We start from the raw sequence: 13,483 nt of genomic DNA, 5'->3' as shown, positions 1-13,483 counted from the left end.
TGAGCAACGTCTCCACTTTCCCTGTCTATAAAGTTTGACAAACCTCATCCCTGTGTCGAAATTTTGACAAACCTCATATTAATCAGATGTCTTTTGCAGAAGAAAAGGAGGCTCTATGAGAAGTCGTGCCTATCAGTGTCACAGTGCTGTATATACTATAATTAAGAACCAGTGCCACCAGCACTGCAGCAGGGCTGTGCCAGTGGCATATGTGAGTGTGGCCCTAGCAGCACCGGACAGGGGACTGGGCAGTGGGACTACTACTACTTCACAGCACCGGACGGAGGGTAGGTCAGAAGCCAGGTGGGCGTCTCCGTGGTGGGCGTAACCTCCACCTCCTACCCATCAGTCAGTCAGTATCCCGGTGGGACAACAAACTGCGGGGGGAGGGGTGCAAGCGCCTCACTCACCTGCAGGTGGGACAGGCTGACTCTCTGTGCTGCTGCTGAGCTGAGTTACATTATTACCCTGGGAACCCGGGCAGGAGACAATACGGTGTAAGTGATAGTCTGTGCTGCCTGGCACAGCCTGCACCTGAAGGTAACAGACACAGCATGTATACCCACAGTAATGTGCAGGCCGAGGTTATTATACAGCAGGAGTCACACACTGCCGCTGTGTAGCTGGGGGAGCGGGAGTCTTACAGAGCAGCCAGGACATTGCTGAGGCTGCTGCACTTAGTAAGTTCTAGGAAAGTTCTATTAAGTGTGAGAGGTGCGTGACTAGTGTGTCATTTCGTGTATTGTGGCTGAGATTCTGCAGCATTAGGCTTTGTGTATCCTGCATGTTCCCCGTGTGACTGTCAGCTCAATGCAAACATTTGTAAAACTCTCCCAGGTTGGCTTTTGTGAAGGCAGTGCATTGTGTATGGGAATTATTAAGTATACTTGTTTAAAAGTAATTTGGAGCTAGTAAATGAGTTCTTTGCAATGTAACATTTTCTTTTATTGTAAAACAAACCTTTTTTTTTTTTTTTTTTTTTTAGGGTAAATTGTTTTCGCTTGTTTGGGATAGGTGGGATGTCAAGTTGCACTTCCAGTTATTCTGGACTGTGAAGTGCCCATTCTCTATGAATGGACACAGTGTTTAATATGTATATCATGCCAGAACCATGAGAACCTTGCTGTGGGCTGCTATTTATTGTATGTAGGTTTCTTGTTTGAGCTTGTAATGTGTTCTAGCATGCAGATGTTAATTTTATGTTTTCACATGCAAAATGTTTGCTTTGTTTGTGAGAACATTGTTATTCAGTCAGTGTATGACTTGGATATATTTTTTTGGTGGGAATCGTTATGAATGACCGGTGGAGGGGATGCCAGCAGTCAGAAGACCGACAGCGGCATCCCGATGTGCAAAATACTGAAGGGCCAGTAAGTAGCCTAACCTTCACCCCCCTAACCCTAACACCCCCTTCCCGCACCCTAAACCTAACCCTCCCCGGTTGGTGTCTAACCCTAATCCACCCCGGGAGGTCCTTAAACATGCCCCCCGCCCCCTCCCATCCCAGGCTACCCATAATGCTAACCCGCATACTTAACTTTGGGATGCCGTATCTTGACCTCTTCAGGATAGCGGCGCCGGCATTCTAATGGACGTAGGGATTCCATTGTCTGAATCCTGACATCCGGCATCCCATCTACTGGCATCTTATGCGGATCCCATTTTGGTGTATTTCTCATTTAGTGTTACGTGCTGGACTTGCATTTTATTCTCATGTGATAACTTTGTGCATTGCTGTGCACAGAATATTTGGGTACAGTCTCCCTGGCATGATGAAGTTGTAATCTGGTGCTTGTAGTACAGTAAAACAGTGGCTTGTTCATGGTCAGAACACTAGCACAATGGTTAGCATTATTGTGGCGCATGATTTCTCCTCTTTAGGTCCATTTATCATTCAATATTTGTGATGTATTCCCTGAAAGCAGCCGCAAATAATAAGTATCCCCCTAATGTATTATGGAGGGATCGCAGCAGATATCTCCGATATTTACTGCTGTCCATCCATTTCCACCGCCACCTCAACCCTCATAGGTTTTTATGGGGGATACAATGCGATCAGATTTATCAAGACACGGAATGTGAGGCATCCCCGGACCTCGAACCCTGCAGCTTAGGTCATCTGAGGATGGTGTAAGACGCTGTAGCCTGTGGGCTGCACATGATAAATCTGTGATGGCCGCAGCGCATTGCAGGGACGAGCTCCTTTTGGAGTCCTTGTCCCTGCAGATGCAAATTGATTCATCTGGGCGGTATGATCACATCCGATCATGGGTGCTAATATGGTGCCCAGATCGCATTGCAAATGCGGTTATTAATAAATGGGCCCCTGGTCTGGGCATTATGTTTAATTGGTATGTCCTCTGTTTGTTTGCCACACTTTCATCCCATTATCCAAACCACACTGGTAGTTATAATATTACTATGGGCTCTATTTACTACAATCCTCATTAAAATGCAGATTGTAGTGTGATATTACCGACTGAATTTGCAATGAGAATTCAGGCAATATCGCATGGATTTATTCAAAACCCCTTGCAGGAACAGAGCTTGCGATAAAGCTCTGTCCCTGCGAATCCCCTCCGCAGCCTTATCACTGTATTTTTCTGAAAAAAATACAGTGACGAGGTGGCTGCGCATGCTCCGACCGGCCGCCGCTACACCACTCCGCATGACAGTGGTTACTGCAACCGCTGTCCATGCGAGTTCCCCTTTGTACATAGCAGGGATATTTTCATTAAAAATATATTCCCTGCGATATGGATAGATAATCGTGGCAGTTCCATGTTTATTGTTACTTATACCTATTTTCCACTGCTGCAATAACCCAGGTTATTGCTGGGTCTTCCCGGGTAGCGGCTCAGTGGAAAAGGGTCCCTGAAAAATAACCTGGTTCAAGTGACCTGGGAATCCAACCTGTAGCTACCAGGGTTGGACCCGGGATTAACCTGGGTAATAGTGCAGTGTAATACTGCTTTTATACCTAAATTCCGGGTCTGACCCGGAGGTTGGAACAAGGTTCCAAACCGTATCAGATCCGGAATTTAGCTTGCGCTGACTCAGGAAATTCCAGAGTCGGCGCCGTTCACACCGGAGCCGGGTCTGCAGTGATCCGGCACTTCCGGTGTGGAACAGTCACCTCCCACTTTTTATAACCTCACAAGTTTAGCAGGGCAGACCCGGGTTCAGTGTGAACGGGGCTGACCCAGGAATAATCCGAATCACAGGTGCAGTGTACTACCCCTTTTACACCAAAGTCCCGGGTCTGACCTGGGATTTGGAACATGTTTCCAACACGGATCAGACCCCCTTTTACAGCCCGTGTCGGCACCGCTTACACCGGAGCCAGGTCAGTACTGATCCGGCTCTCTGGCGCAAGTGAGCAGAGCTTCTTACCCTCCCTCCGCGACCCCTTTACCTTACTCCGCAGCGGTCCAGAGGCAGGGAGGACGGGTGGGATGCGCTGCTCCATTCTGGTCAGACCGGTAGTGGACGCTTGGAGATTGTCCAGCCGCAGTGGCGCTTAGAGATGACAATCAACAAAAAAATCACGATGACCCGGGTCATGCCGTGTACACAGCATGGTGACACAGAAACGACCTGTACTCAACCCTGCAAGCCAGCCAGGTCTGATCCCCAGACCACTGGACCCATCTTGATCAGTTTGAAACGACAAAAATCCCAGGTTGATGCGCGTTCACGTGCATCAACCCGGGATTTTTAAATCTGTGTAAAAGGGGTATTAACGGGGTCTGACCTGGGTTAGAAACATGTCTGAAGACCCAGGTCAGACCCGGGTTTGTGGTGGAAAATGGGTATTAGACTCCTAAAGCATTGTGTAATATGTTGGCAATACTTAAAGAAAGGTTAATATTACTGGACTTGAACCATGGTCTACTGTAAACCTTACAGCCCTTTCATACGTGTATTTTGAAGATTTGGGAACTGTAAACGCACTCACGTAACTAATGTGCATTTGGTCATGTAATCCACAAACTGAAAATATCTGCATCTTTTTAATGTCCTATATGTTGACACTTCCTGGTCCTGAATATAATAAAATATTGGTATAACTTTTAATGTCCTTAATTGGGCAATTCATACTTTCCTCAAGCATATTTATAAACCCACAATTTCTACATAATACACAAGTGATATATGTGTGAAAGGGCTTTGGGCTATATTTATTAAAGATAGGTTTTTCTAAGCTGACTATTTACAGTGGCTTTGTGGTCTGGTTTTAAACAGGCGATAGTAATACATTCAAAACCAGCCTAATTTTGCGTGTTTTGCTTTTGCCTTTTCAACTCCAGCCTTCAAAGTCACCGAGATTTGGCATCTTTGTAAAAAATGATCTTTAGTAAATATAGCCCTTTGTCTCTTTGTTTGTTAACTTAGTGAATTATAATGAGTTATATTTTTCAATAATTAACTCTTCAGTGCATTCACATAAAGTTTACTCTATTATACTTATGCTTCCCTGTGTGTTCCAAACCCAGCAAACTCTTGCTGCTAATTATCCTGAGAGTAAATAATCTCCGTTTAACAATGTGTTTCTATGACATCTTGAACTCTACTATAGGTGCATAAGTGTTATGGCTTGTGTTTTTTCATGTACCTACATTTTAGGTGGGTTTGTAGGTTACAGTAAGTGAATGCCCCCACAGTTCCAGGGGGTATTTAAGCATGTTTATGTTTACTCGTAAAGAATAACTTTTCTAAAAATAAATAAAAATAAGTGGGTTTTTCTAGTTACATAGGCACTGGGTTTACTCTGCTGCTAATTGAACGTGTTGCCGGGTTCAATTAGCTGTTGGAATCCCGTGCACTAAGTCAGAGGGTGGAGTTTTTTTCCTTGCAGCCTTAAGAGGTGCAAGGAAAAAATTGACATTAAATGCACACCTTGCATTTAACATGTGGAGCAACCAATAGATTCTAGCACTTTGCACACAATCTATGGAGAATAATTGAATAGCGGCTTTTCCCTGAGTGGTAAATCCTGTGCCTTTTAGCATGTCACAGGTACAAGGAAGTTGGTGTGGTTCCACGTACATGACATGACAATTATAAATGCTAAATAAGTTTATAATTCATATAGAATAGTGAGAATGCAAAAATCTTCATATGGTTACCAAGTTCCCAAGAGTAATGTTGTCAAGTCTAACATGAAGCACTTCTAAAGTTCTAATTGCTTAGTAAAGAATATGGGCAACAACATTGTAAACAATGTAATCTGTATTCATGTTTGTTGTTTCTTCTTTATCATTGACTGTTCATATTATAGTTTCTGTATTGATTGTTTGCAAAACTGTCAGTGTAATAAACTTGTTATTTCTGATTTCTTTACATCTAAACACATCAATAGAATTTGTTATGCATTTTTGTTTTGATGAAAAGTCATACTTGTTTCTGTTCCTCAGATTACCATGGAGTGGAATGAAAATTCGGAAGTCTCATGCGATTTAGCATTTTCTGAAGCACAGAGATGGGTTGAGGTGAGGCTGTTAATTTACACTTTGCATGTATTTGCAGCAGACAAACATTGAGGTGGATTAGTGAGGGTAGTGGTTAAATTCTGCTGTTCTTTCAAGGCATGATGTGTGAGACACAAATGTATGACAGTTCTTTTATTGGATGCATGTTTCATAATACAGGAATGAAGGCGTTTGTTAGTTTTCAAGGCTCAGCTATGAAAGCTAAACAATATCCATGGCCCTTACAGAACAGTGACAGAAAACTTGAAGTCTGGTGAACTTTTTTTTTTTTTTTTTTGCTGAGTAGTTTTAACTAGCTGCAAAGAAATGTGTGATGGGATGAGACAGTTTACAGCTAAATAATATGAGGCTAATCACCAGATGTTGTAATATCATCTTGGCTCTTAGCCAAACATGATTAAAATTATCCATAAATCAGGAGGCCTTAATATATTGTAATCCACACAAACATTCTTAGAGGTGGGCACCGTGCACGTTGACAATTATTACGTGCCAGCACATGTGCCCCAAAAAGAATTATAGACCTAAAGCTTTGGAACACTATACGATGTGTGTATCCAGCAATGGAGCAACTCGTTGCAACAATATATTGTGCGCACCATACACACTACATGATTCGGTGTACGACTGTGTGATCTATTGTCAAATGCTGCATGTAGCAGCATGACATTGTCCATTACATCATCCCATCTACCATGACATAGTCCATTACATTATCCCATCTCCTATGCAGCACAGCTGATGGGACAATGCAATGAACGACCGCCATGCACGCGCAGTCAGACGTACACACTATACGAGTTGCACGATATATCATTACAATCCCTGATCAGATAACTTATAGCGTATACCCAGCTTAAGATCAGAATGTTTTGCCATAATGACCATCTGTATCTTCAGAGTAGCATTACACACCAGTCAATGGGCGGGATGTACTAAGGTTGCGGTGTACATACCGCCAGTCACCGCGACCTTACTGATTAGTATCGCAAAGGACCGCTATTGCAATAAGAGCTGCCCTTTGCGAAGCACCAGACGCCGAGTGAGAAGGTCTCCGTCTACGAGCCTCGGGAACTTCCTGCTGGTGACCTGTGCAGGAAATCCTTGGCTCCTCCTCCCAGCACCCAGAAGAAGAGAAGGAGGCGGAGGACCCAGGAGGAGCATGGGCTGGCGACCAGGACACTAAGGTGAGTGAGGGCCAGTGCTGGGCGGCGGCAAATCGTCTGGAGCTGGATGCTGTAAGAAGCCCATAGGCTTCTATAGGGTAACGCCAGGTTTTTCTGGCGTTACCCTCTGCAATGATAAAAGGGTAGCCGGGGCTTAGTATATATGGAAATGCGGTAAAAACCCTGAAAGTGAGGTTTTTACCACATTATTCCTTTAGTACATCCTGGCCTTTGGCTCCCCAAAAAGGCATTACGCCTCCCCAAAAAGGCATAACAAACAAACAAAATCTATATTAACTATACTATTCCCACTGGTTACTTCCCTACCCTGTTTCCTGACATCTTAGATCTTCGAAACTTATCATTAGCCATCTTGAAACATTAGTACTATTAACAAGTCCAAAGTGGGGTTTGTGAAGTCTGTGTTTCCAGGAACTTTATATCTCTGGAAAGAATTCCTCTCTGAAAAGAATGCTTACTTCATATACAGTTGGGTTATCTGTATAATATCTCAAGTCTGCAATATACACTCCTATAATGCCGACATCAACCCATGGCCTGAAAGTGTGCTCTGGTGTCAGGAATATAAAGTAGGCTTAATGTTGTGATTCCAATGTTAAGACTGCTTTCTATAGATAGGGCTCATGTTTTCTTTCAGAGGCCAGCTCCTGTGACATTGGGGCTCCATATTTGGTAAAACAGCAGAACTCTTTCTTGTGGTATGCCTAATGAATAGTGGCTTCTTCTCTAACTCACATTTCATGGTCAGTGTAGTTCTGGATATACCATAAGTGCATCCATCACTTCAGAAAATGTGCAGTATGTGCTTATATATAGATAGGTAACTTGTACAACGCCTTTATATAAACTATTGCATTGTGGACGCTCTGTCTTTCTAAATGTTTCCTGACTTCTATCTTGCTTTTTATACTACAACATATTTAAGGGGTAATGTATCAAATCTTAGGGGCATATTCAATTGGCTGTACGATTTTTGCGGTAAAATTTACTGGAGACATTGCAACCAAATTTTTTATTACTGCGGGATGCGCTCTCCCAATACCTGCGGTATCCAATTAAAAGAAAAACATGGTTGCTGTAATTTTTACTGCAAAAAAAAAGTGTGGGAAATATTTTTCATTTGAAAAATTGGGGAACAGCCTGTACCCTATAGAATGTAAAATAAATTGGGTAACAGTAATAATGTAAAGAAAAAAGATGAAAAGCAATCAAATTTAGTTTAGTAAAGGCCCCCATACACTGTGCGATATAACAGCCGATCCGATGGATTGGAACGATATTGCTGCTATATTGTTCAGTGTGTGGGTGTGCTATCGGCCAGTGCGCGATCCTGTGGGATCGTACGTCGCTCCTCCCAGATCTGTTTGCATGTTCAGTTGATCTTGGGGAGCGAAGTACGATCCCATGCAGCTCTGTGGGGGATGGGGGTACCGGCATATTGGCCACCCGATCGCTCCGTGTGTGGGGACCGCCCAATATGTCGGCCGTCAGATCGCAAGTCGCATTGCAAGGTGCATATCGCACCGTGTATAGGGGACCTTAACAAACTAATTGAAAAATGCAAAAAAAAAGTAAGAACAAAGTGATTTTGGTGTAATTTTAAGCCCAGTTTAAAAAAACCCCCTTTTTTTAAATTTAAATACTGTAATTAAATTTGTGGTGCGTAACTTAATGAAACTGTTATTTGGGGTAATTCAAGGCCATTTTTTTTATTTTAACAAGCAACAATGATCTTATTTTATTTTATTTTAACAAGCAACTTGGACTAGTTAAGCTAATTGGAAAATTGCATAATTAATCATTAGGCGGGTGTCTTAAGGGTACTGTGGAAAGGCCAACGTTTTTAACATAAAATTAGGATTTTCATGATATTTTTTTTTTTTTTTTTTTTTTTTGTACCTGCTGGGGGGATGCAAGAAAAAAGCTGAGTGATTTCAGTAGGAATTAAATCAATTGAGTAGGAAACTCCTTGCGGCTGTGTGAAAGCCCACGCAGCGGGAGTTTTCAAATTAAAACTCCCAATTGAATAGGCCCCTTAGAAGCTAATTGGTTGCTTTGGACGACTTCTCCACTTAATCTCTCTCTCTAACTGTTACAGACTGTGCTAGGTAAATGGCAGCTAGATGCGGATTAGTTACTATGGGCAACTTCTCCACCCTCTAAAGGTGCCCATCCACTAGCCGATTTGCACGATTACGACATCATAATCGTGCAATTGCTCAGTAATCAGCCACAAATCGTGCACAAATGTCAGAAACTACCAGCGGGAGCGTGTATCGCTGGTCGTTTTCGACATCAATCATCGGCCGAACATGTAGGCCAATCTGCCAACAACGACAGATTGGCTATGTTCGGGGATGATTGATGTGCCTAGACTGAACGATCAATCATTCGGTGTAGGCACTGTACACCCTAGGGGAACGACTGTACGATTAAGATGTCGTAATAGTATAGTCTTTCCCTGATCTGCTAGTGGATGGGCACCATAAGGGGTAGATTTATAAAGCTTCTAAATGAAAAGTGGTGGTGGTGTCCATAGCAACCAATCAGATTGTAACTATCGTTTCTCTATTGCAGCTTAGAAAATGATAGACAGAATCTGGTTGCTATGGGCAACACCTCCAGTTGTCTCTGTTTTAGAACTTTACTAAATCTACCCCTATGGCTTGATACCTCTTCCCCCTTATAGGGCCCATACATTAGCAATCAATTGGGGCAATTCTCTGTTTTGCAGATTGTGTAAATATATCTGCAATGTATGAGGTTCACAGAGTGTCGATTTTGACAAAAAAAATAAATAAAAATGATCAGAATCTGTGAATCGGATTACCCAACATGTTGGATGTCGCCAACCAATCAGGGCTGTAGCTGCCAGTGTCTGGTACCAATCGGCCAATTTACAGACTGTTACTAGTAAAATGATGAGCCTTTTACCATTGGCAGATTTACATCATTACATCGCTGGCACATATCGGGAGTGTATGGGTGCATTTTGGTGGATTAGAGCATCATTAAATCTGGGGGAAAAAAAAAAGGAAGAATTGGTGAATCGTTATTTGTGATTGCTGATGTATGAGCCCCATTAGCCTGTTATAGGGAAAGTGCTTTACTTGCATTACCCTTTCAGTTTCCCAGTAACAATTCTGGTTGTAATAGGTGGCCAGAAAAATTACAGCCTTATGTTTTATTGAAGCAAGTGAATGGTTTTTGTGTTACCCTCCTTTTTTTAAATTATTTTCTGAACACTTTTTGAAGTTTTTGTCACGCGCAAGGCTGTAAATGAGACAGACAGCTGGAAAATGAATTACATTTGTATCAGGAGATTCTTGTTTAGCCTGTTGGCTTACAGAGATTCAACAGGTTCTTGCCAACCTTGGTGAATTCCAGATGATAGGTCTTGCATCTCAAGCATGTATTATAAATGATCACAATTGTACACTAAGACAATTTAACCTCTGTTCAGTGAGTTGCTCTTGGCTATTTTCACCATAAAGTGCAAGTGGTTTAATTGCTTGTCAGAATGGTGATCAGTAGGCCTGGTGGTGTAGCTCTGTTTGCGGCCATTTTGGTAATGCTTTTTAAGGTTTAAAAATGGTTGTAATTTCAACAATTAATGTTCCTTAGTTTAACCCACAAGCCTATTTTTTTATTTCGGTTTTGCAAAATGTGGTGTGAGTTAAGAATACAGACAAAGGGGTCAATCCAATTACATGCAAAGGGTGCGAGTTGCCATTGCTACGGACTGGCACCTCTCACCCTTCATGGCCCGCTCCAAGCCCAAATTCACATCGTTTTGCTAGGAACCCTATGGGGCTGCGAGCTCTTTTATGTGAATGTGGGCTGCCATAATGTGCAGCCATTGCTGCGATGACTCGCACCCGCTCCTTTCGCATGTAATTAGATTGACCCCAAAGATGCAGTAGGACGGGCTGTATTTACAGGGTGCTGCGTCACTATTTTGCTAATGATTCTTGCCTGGACTTATGTACTGTATGCTTTTATGAATGAAGCTCTATAAAGAACATTAAGGGCCTGATGCCGAGTTGAAGCCAGTTTTCATAGATTGAATGCACAGAAATAAATGTGTATATTTGCCCACTTTCACAGTTGTATGCATCTTTGGTTGCACCCACCCCCATCAGTGTGCTTGGATTGATAATCCTCGTTTGTTTGTTTGAACAATGGTGCTGGTATTATTCTAAAGCAGTGGTTCTCAAACTCTGTCCTCAGGACCCCCACACAGTTCACATTTTGCAGGTCACCCAGCAGGTGCACAGGTGTAATCATTACTCAATGACACATTTTAAAAGGTCCACAGGTGGAGCTAATTATTTCACTTGATTCAGTGTGGAGACATGGAAAACATGCACTGTGTGGGGTCCTGAGGACCGAGTTTGAGAACCTGTGTTCTAAAGTCAGAATTTGATACAAGTGAAGATTTGTCCAGAGTATAGAAGCTACTATAACAGACACTTATTTTACTCATTTCTGAAATTACGTCACTGACTTCTTCCTGTGTCTGGAACCAGTTGTAAGAATGAAAAATTATACCAAGAAAAATGTGTCAGTACTGTGTTGTCAGAATAAATGCTCTTCTCTTCACCATCAGTTAGCACTTGCACCAGCCTATACTTGGTGCAAAACTGTAATTACATATGCTTGGTTCTAGAGCACGCACACTAAGAAAGTACACAAGAATCTCTCCATAAACAGGCTTGCATTCAAATGGGCATCAGGCCCTAAGGGGCCTTTTCACTATCCTTTACTCATGCTGAAACGCTAGTTTCCATATATTTTTAGTAACTGTTCCATTCATTATTAGGGCTCCTATAGGGCTGCCTAGTATTCAACAAACTCTGAAAACAAAGTTTTTGGAGTTTGCTTGTGGGAACCAACTGCAATACAAGAGTACTATACGGCGCAAGGAGTGTAGAAACCTAAAACCTGTGTCTGTGACACAGCTGTAACTAGGCATTCCCTTACTCACCCATCTAGGGAGAGCACATATGCATGTATCTGGGAGGAGCCACAAGGATGTCAAAGATTAATAAAGTGGAACTGGTAACCTCAGTATTAATAACAAGATGTTTATAACATAAGAATAACTCAAACATGTTTAAAAACAAATTATTTATAAATGGCATTTTTATAATACATTATTGTTCTGGACAAAAGTGTTAATATAATAGTTTTCACTATAACAGACAGTATGTATCTAAGTATAACATTTATAAAAAATAAATCCTACAGCATCCAAACATAACATATATAGGCATAAAATCATAAGGTAAAATTTTACATTGAAAAGTAAAACTGACGTGTTTCACGGCTCCTGGCCACCTTCTGAAGCAGCAAAAGAGAAACCCTAATGACCTTCGTAAATTTAAAGAAAGGGAGGAAATAGCTGCACCAGGTCTTATGATATAATAATGAGTGTGCAAATCGTTATATATTTATGTGATTTAATTAAAATGTAAATTTGTTACATGGTACACCCTGAATAGCTGGTCAATGTATAAAGCTGAGCGAAATTCTATCTTAAAATGGGTCACTCGAGAAGATCACCAAGATCAAATGTGGGTGTTTGAAAATGGTTCCTTTAAAAGTTAACCCCCTTTTTTTTTTTCTTTTTTTTTTACTAATAAAAGTTAATTGGTGCAATCAATCATATCAATTATCTTTAATAATTTGCATACACAGATAAGTGAATTAACACATTTACAAGGGTACATGTCAAACATTAATCATAGCACAGCCCTATATCCCAGGTATGTTACAGAAATGTTAATTATAATTCACCTGTATAATCTTAAAAAAAAAAAAAAAAAAACAGGTTGATTTTGCCTTCTAAATGATTGCCCCTTTAAAACATCAGGCAGACTCTCTATATTGCCTGCATTGCGTTTACCCCTTTTTGTAGGTCTGGATGCACTCAGTGAAAATACAAACATGCAACATAGTTTCACATACAAAAATGTGATTCAATACATGAATATATGATATAAGTTGTTGCACAATAACGGCATCACTATATCAAAATTAGGCTGTTTAACAAAAATTAATATAAAATGGAATATTTACATACCAATATGTTCCATTATTTTTTAAGAATACAGTGTAGACATTCAGCACCTTGTAATAAGTGGTAGATGGGGACAATATTCAGGTAACCATTAACTAAAAAAAAATATTGATCTACTTATTCATTACTAGTATGATATGCATTGATTTTGATATACTTTTTGCAAGCCAAATTCTTATCTGACTGGACAACATAGGTCAGCCTATCCCAGTAAGTAGGGACTGACTGTAACATTTCACAGTTGAATTATAATATACAATTCTCTAACACTTGGGGCTCTGTAATAGGATGTGATTTTTGGCGATTAAGGCTGTAGATTAAAAGCTGCAATAATTTAAAAGGCAAAATATATGTTTAGTGATTGACAAATATCCTTTTAAATGTGTTTTCACTTTATAAATTGCAGTTGTGCAGTTCATTAAAGATGATTGATATGATTTCTATAGTTGAGTTGCTTTAACATTTATTATTTATCTTATATAGTGCAACATATTCTATTGCGCTTCACAATTGGAACATTTTAAATTTTGTTGCTTTTAATTGTTAAAAAAAAAATTTTTCATTAAGGAACCATTTTAAAAATCCCACATTTGATCTTGGTGATCTTCTGAGTGCCCCAGTTTATAATGGCATTTAAGTTTCCTTTGTTACATAACTCAGTAAATGTATAATAGAAACAAAAAAACCCCCCAAACTTATTTTGTTTTTCCTTATTCCCTGTG

The 13,483-nt window shown here is 40.8% G+C and overlaps 1 protein-coding gene across 8 annotated transcripts in view; it reads left to right on the top strand.

The window, feature by feature from the left end:
- The first annotated feature begins 360 nt into the window (after positions 1-360).
- The window catches only part of LMO7 (LIM domain 7), a 163,528-nt gene continuing 150,405 nt past the window's right edge, over positions 361-13,483 (top strand). For 4 of the 8 annotated variants that reach the window (XM_088459274.1, XM_088459288.1, XM_088459269.1 and 1 more), the window contains exons 1-2: positions 361-540; positions 5,418-5,492. In XM_088459274.1, the coding sequence (XP_088315400.1) occupies positions 5,424-5,492 (69 nt within the window). In that variant the 5' untranslated portion in view covers positions 361-540; positions 5,418-5,423. Of the gene's footprint in view, positions 681-5,417; positions 5,493-13,483 lie in introns of all 8 variants that reach the window. The other 4 variants (XM_088459265.1, XM_088459255.1, XM_088459280.1 and 1 more) reach the window with 4 other exon arrangements.

The sequence above is a fragment of the Taudactylus pleione genome, unplaced genomic scaffold, assembly GCF_031769625.1.
Source record: "Taudactylus pleione unplaced genomic scaffold, aTauple2 ptg000041l, whole genome shotgun sequence".
Lineage (NCBI taxonomy): Eukaryota > Metazoa > Chordata > Amphibia > Anura > Myobatrachidae > Taudactylus > Taudactylus pleione.
Note: the sequence above shows the minus strand (reverse complement) of the source record. Positions and strands in the feature narration are given on the sequence as shown.